The sequence below is a fragment of the Rhinoderma darwinii genome, chromosome 1, assembly GCF_050947455.1.
Source record: "Rhinoderma darwinii isolate aRhiDar2 chromosome 1, aRhiDar2.hap1, whole genome shotgun sequence".
In the NCBI taxonomy this organism is placed as follows: Eukaryota; Metazoa; Chordata; class Amphibia; order Anura; family Rhinodermatidae; genus Rhinoderma; species Rhinoderma darwinii.
The window spans coordinates 181945043-181951179 of record NC_134687.1 but is presented as its reverse complement, the minus strand read 5'-3'; the positions used below and the strand labels follow the sequence as shown (position 1 = coordinate 181951179).

At 51.2% G+C, this 6137-nt stretch overlaps 1 protein-coding gene across 1 annotated transcript; it reads left to right on the top strand.

Annotated features, from left to right (window-relative positions):
- Nucleotides 1–635: 635 nt before the first annotated feature.
- Nucleotides 636–5218, top strand: C1H4orf54 (chromosome 1 C4orf54 homolog). The gene has a single exon (XM_075849667.1). The coding sequence runs from the start codon at nucleotides 636–638 to the stop codon at nucleotides 5214–5216; it is 4581 nt and encodes a 1526-aa protein (XP_075705782.1). The 3' UTR covers nucleotides 5217–5218.
- The last annotated feature ends 919 nt before the right edge of the window (nucleotides 5219–6137 follow it).

Below are 6137 nucleotides of genomic sequence, written 5' to 3'. Positions count from 1 at the left end.
AGCAATTGTTCCCACTTTTGTCCTTAATGGTGATCTAACATAATTATTTGGGATTCAATCATTGGTTGGATCTTTCGATTTCAGGTGGATCATAGCAAAAATCTCTACATGTAAACCAATCTTATTGACTGGCACTTTTTTCTTCCATACCTCTACTCACCAGGGCTTGATCTGCCTCAAATGGGAAATATGTAAATGAATACATCCCTGTTGCTAGCCATAAATCTCTAGTGTCAGTATTTTCTAGGTAAGTTGATACTTGGAATTATCACATGCCCCAGCATTTTATAAAGAACAGTGTGAAGGCTGAACATGCCCTGAGGGCGGATGGAAAGAAATGCCCCCTGTGCTGATGGTGGAACAAGCTATGTGTGTGACAATGCTGCCCACTACAAAGGGATCAAGACATAAAGAACATACCAGCCCCCCTCATGTGTCATACCAGCCCCCCTCATGTGTCACACTTAATGTCACTTAAACCGCTCTCAGGGTGACGTATGAATCCCATTCAGGAAAAGAAGAATTTCCCATCTGCATTGCCTTCATTTCTGGGGGTAGAGGCCGGGGCTGCAGCTCTGCTCAGCCGGTGCCACCCAGACTGACAGCTAGGCGCCTGGCACACACAAGCAGCAGCCATGCAACATGCGGTCAGAGAGTACACAGAGGGATCAGACAGCCTGAAGAACGGGGCACAACCGCAGCTGGAAGCAGGGTACGTGGAAATACCCTTCACCCCAGACAGGAGAGCAGCCAACACGGCAGGACTCACTGTCACCCTGAGTGCAGTGGGCAGAGCGCAGGGCATGCAACCGGAGGAAGGGCACGACTGCAAGAAGTTTCGCTTGAGTCCGGAGCGGTGCAATACAGCACCTGGCGAGCTACCAATTACAGGGGGCAGATGTGAGGGCACCGCGTCCTACCCCTCCTCCTGTGCCAGTGACTCTCCGTCCCCACTTATCATGCCCCAACAGGGCTGTGCCAACGACGAGGCGCACTACATCACAACCCACGAAATCCAGCTCTGTGAGGCAGATCAGGACCCGGACTACCCTGACTTTGGGCTGGCCCCATCGACTTGGAGTGAGCCGGTGGACAGCGCCCCCTGCAGCTTCTTGGAGTACGCTTCGTTTGACAGCCAGGGGGGCACCCCGACAGATGAAGAAGACTGCAGCTACTACTTGAGCACAGCCAGTGATCCCAACCCCACAGACAGCCTAGGGAGCACCGAGCTGGTCAGCACTTACTCAGAAAGCGACACTTCCCCGAGCAGCAGCAGGAGCAGCACCAGGAACAAACTGGACGAGCCCACACCAGGAATCGCCAAAGGACAGATCCTCCTATCAATCACAACTGCATCCAAGGCTATAAATGAGCCTAGCAACATCCAGAGCAACCAAAACAGCGCCCCTGCTGATGCCAAGCATGATCCAGACATGAGCTACTGCCTGTCCACAGCCACTGGGAGCAAGACTCTGCAGCAGCATCATTACCAGCCTTACCCACAAGCAAAGGATGCCCACAGGCTAGTGGCCATACCGGCAAGACTACAGGCTCGCAGCGGGGTCCATGCTGACATTTCCAGCGGCGCTTCCAGCGCAGTCAGCGAGCTGGATGATGCCGACAAAGAGGTGCGCAGCCTGACCTCCAGAGCCTTCCGCAGCCTGGCTTACCCCTACTTTGAAGCCCTCAACTTCAGCTCCAGCGAGTCCACCACGTCTTTATCTGACCAGAACATAGGGATAAACAGCTGGTCAACCTACCTGGACTGGAAAGGTGGTTCTTTCCTCTCGCAGAAAGCAGAGAAGACCCTGCATCAACATTCATCCACTACTTCCAACTTTGGATTCAAGAAAATAGGCAAGGATGAAAGCAAGGAGCAGAAGGTGTATGTGCAAGCCAACAAGTCCGAGACTAAGGCTATCGAGCTGGTTGTCAGCGAAGTGGCAGAGAAGGGGGCAAACCCAGCATGCTCCTCTAAGCGCATCCAGTCTGGATCCCGGGTCGTAACGTTGACGGAGACCCTGAATTTCAGCAGCAGTAATGTGAAGGCTAGCGCTGCCGGGAATGATCGAGCCATCAAGCCTGGGACTGACCATGCTCTGGGCTCAGCTGGCACAGATGGAGTTACAGATACACTGCCAAGAGACCGTGCTGCCCCGAGTCTAGAGGTGAACAAGCACAGCAGCAGTAGCAGCAGCATTCTAGCAGAAGCCATGGAGGGCACCCACAAATCCAAATATGCTTCAAGTCTTCTGAAAAACATCATCTCCAAGAAAATGCAGCTGGAGCAAGAGCTCAAGATGGAAAGAGGAGAGCTCACCGACACCTCTCACAAAGTTGTCTCCAAAGAGACTGAAGAAGTCAAGGACAAGGGGCTACAGAGACAGAACTCCAAGTTCTCCGAGGCGGGCTCAGACTTCACCCTGGTCAGCAGTGAGGATCTAGGGGAGTTTTTCGAGGTGAAATCAGCGACACCTAAAGATTTGACTTCTTTAGATAAACGAATGTCTCCCTTTGAGATCCATAGAGAAGAAACCATATCTGAGATGAAGAAGACAGCGTCCGAGACCATGAAAGGCATTTTCCTCCGTAGTCAGAATAGTGCCTTCAGGTCATGGAAGGAGAAGGAAATAGAGAAGATGGAGAAGAAAATCGAGGAGAACGTTGCAAAAGCAAGAAAGATAAAGATCCCACTAGAAAGGGAGTGGAGAGCAGAGCTAGGAGAAATCTCTTCTGTTCAGTCCACCAAGATGTCCCAGCTGTATGTGCCTGGCATACAACACACTCCAAAAGAGAAGCAAGTGGAGAAACAAGCTACAAAGTACTCGGTATCTACCTATGCCCACCAGACCTGCTTCAGTCGCAATGAGAACGAAATGAAAAGTGAAAAACTCCATATCCTGGAGGCTTCGGTGAGCAGGCTGACCCCCAGGATCACCCCCAAGCCTCAGGAGATTAAACTAAAGCTGGGATTATCCACGGAGAATAAAGATAGCCCATTTAACATTGCCAAACTGCTGACCCCAAACCTAGCTGCCAGTGCTGTCAGCCTATCCAAAGCTGCAGAAGACCTGAGAAATCAAGTCCCTTATAGAACTGAGGTTCTGGAGAAAATGCCTCAGTTCCTTGTGAGAGACGTAAGAGAGAACAAACCCAAAGCGCAGGGAGCTATTCACCAGGTGAGGGACGTCAGGAAACTGCTGAAAAGTTCCTACAGTCACGACACAGGTGAGGGCAGCGACAGGGGCAGCGTAATGTCCGACCACAGCACCACAGACCACAAGTCAAAGCTGACTACAGTCTCCAAGGTCTCCTCCTCGCTGTCCCCCATTGTGATCACCTGCCAGGCTGTGAAGAACAAAGAGGGGGGCGAAAAGGACAGTCCACTGGACAATGCGCTGGCGAAGGGACTATCTCCGGCAGACACTGTCCTGGTACACCGGGCATCTGGCAGGCTGCCGGTGGCCACAATTGCGCCCAATAAAACAGGACCCAGGATGCCGGTGGTGAAGATCGTATCCAAGGCGTCTAAGTGGAAGCAGGAGAAGCCAAAGGAGCCTGAGGTAAAGCCGGAGCCCAAGTCCCCGCAGTCCCCGCAGTCCAAGGCGGCTCTGGAGAAGCTCACCGCCGCAGTGAAGACCATGGAGCAGCTCTATGTGTATGACAAGAAGGAGTGGAAGCGCAAAGACGAACCGTGGCAGCTCAAGGGCAGCCATGTACTCTCCATGATCGCCTGCCATGAAGCGTCCGGGGACGGAAAGGTGGCGGAGGAAGCCGAGATCACCCGGAAAGCATCCATCCCTACGATCAGCCGAGCGCCTGAGCCACTGCTACGCCGCAATTCTCACCCAGGTGTCGAGAGGAGCCCCGTCAAGCCCCCGCCGGTCATAGAGAGCAAGGCGCCACCCAGGACATTTCAGGTGTCCCGCTTCACAGAAGCGAAAAAGCAGGAACAGCAGGAGACGAACCTACTTAGCAGAGCCGGAGCCAGCAACGTGTTCACTGCGAGCGCTACCCCGGCCAAGAGCAAGCAGCAGAGCCTGGAGTCCACCCTCAATACCAAGAACACCCGGCCACAGCCGCCCACCACCCTGAAGCTTCATAGCATGACCATCGAGGAGCCCAGGAAGACCGAAGTGCAGCCGCCTTCTCTAGTGCGCAAAGCCAGCGCCGACTTTGAAAATTACCTCACCATCCCAGTAAAGGCGGCCGCGGAAGCAAAACCTCCGGTCAGCCGTGAACCACCGGCCAACAACCGGGAGACTGTCTCAGGTAACCGAGAGAACACCGGCAAAGATGCCACCCCGAGCACTAGAGACAGCACTGCTAACACCCGAGAAGCCACCAGTATAATCCGGGAAGCTGCTAGCACAGTCCGGGAGTCAGCCGCGCTGTGCACCCTCCCTCCCTTCAGCACCAAGACGCAAACGTCCAGTCCCAAGAGCCCCATTAAAGCGCCCAGAGACTGGAGCAGCAAGGTGAAAGAGGGTGTCCAGCCGACCAGAGCAGCCTCAGCAGGCTCTGACCCTCAGACTCCCGACTCTATCCCACCAGCTGCTATCTACCATCACCCTCTGCCACCAATGGCTATGGCAATGCCCAGTGCCCAAGGCCCTATCTATTACTCCCCTCCTATGACCTCAGTCACTCCAGCTGAGATGTACCCCCAGACCCAGCGGAAGATGTTGGTAGACCTAGCTACAGGACAGTATTATCTAGTGGACACTCCTGTCCAACCAGTCAAAAGGAGACTCTTTGACCCAGAAACTGGACAGTATGTTGATGTGCCTGTGCCCCCTCCTCCTGTTACTCCTGTGCCTCTCCATATGCCACAACTTGCCCTTAGCCCTGGTGCATATGGACCTGCTTATATGTTTTATCCTGGGTTTTTACCCACAGCTCCAACAGCTGTTCTCCCCCCAAATGCCCTGCAAACACAACTTTCCAATCCAGGCAGTGAACACTCCTATGAAATGCCAGTGGTGGAGGGATCCCAACCTGGGGATTTGGGTATGGCTGATAGCCCCTACTATTTAGCCACAGGGTCTGCTTCTGCTAACTCATCCATTGGACAAGCCACACATATTAGAAGAGGATCCTTCGGCTGCCCAGATGGAAAACAGCTCATCAGCTTGTTGTCCCAACCCGGGCCCAGGATTGTGGCTCCACCATCGTTTGATGGCACCACCATGCGTTTCGTTGTGGAGCACAGATGAATGCACAGGTAAAATTGCTGAACCACAAAATCAGATTGCTGTAAACCTGTAGCTTAGGTGGTGTAGCACCGAATCTAATACATTGTAATGATGTCCTTAATCTGTAACACACAATCATCAGACTTATTACCTTGCATGATATCTGTGTGTTTAAATGGCTTACAGATTGCATTTAGTGCTATACATGGGGGGGGGGGGATATTTGACCCCCCACCTCTGCCAGCACCCTGAGATTAGAAAGACGTCTTATCAATCAAAGGTGTATGTCTGGCCAATTCATATTATTCATGGATTGTTTCTACTCTTGATATCCGTTATGTGTGTTATGAATAAGATTCCCAAAAATTAAAAGGTTTGCAATTCTAAAACAATGACACAGTGTGTATATGTAGAGGTTGTGATGCAGAGGTTGTATAAGGGCTTATCCACATGTATGGCGTTGCATTAGGAACAGGTCTTAGAGGGACAGAGAAGGATAAAGCTTTCATATGGGAAACTCTGCTGTTCCCTCTTTGAGATCCACGGCCACTTTCCTTTTTAAAGACTGTAAGAATTACCCTAAATGAAAAGGCTGCATATGAACAAACCTTTAATGTGTTATAATTATGTATCTTTATAAAAAGAATTGTAAAAAAATAACATTTTGAATGCTAAAAAGACACGTACACATTTATTATTGCTCCAATGCATCTATTATGATTAAAAATATCCAATAGAGACATAGGTGTCTCCATGGTTATAGACTGAAGAGAAGCATGTGTAGTGTGATCCTGCAGTCATACTCACTTCATACTGTACCCTACTTTCTGTAAGCTATAAAGAAGTAGGGCACAGATTGAAGGGAGTATGACTGCAGGATCACACTGCACAGGGTTTGTTTGTAGTCTGTAACCATGGAGACACATGGTTCTGCATAGTTGC

What these genes read in the sequence shown, in the direction of transcription:
- C1H4orf54 (XM_075849667.1), top strand. Translation starts at nt 636, where the DNA reads ATGCAACATGCGGTCAGAGAGTACACAGAGGGATCAGACAGCCTGAAG.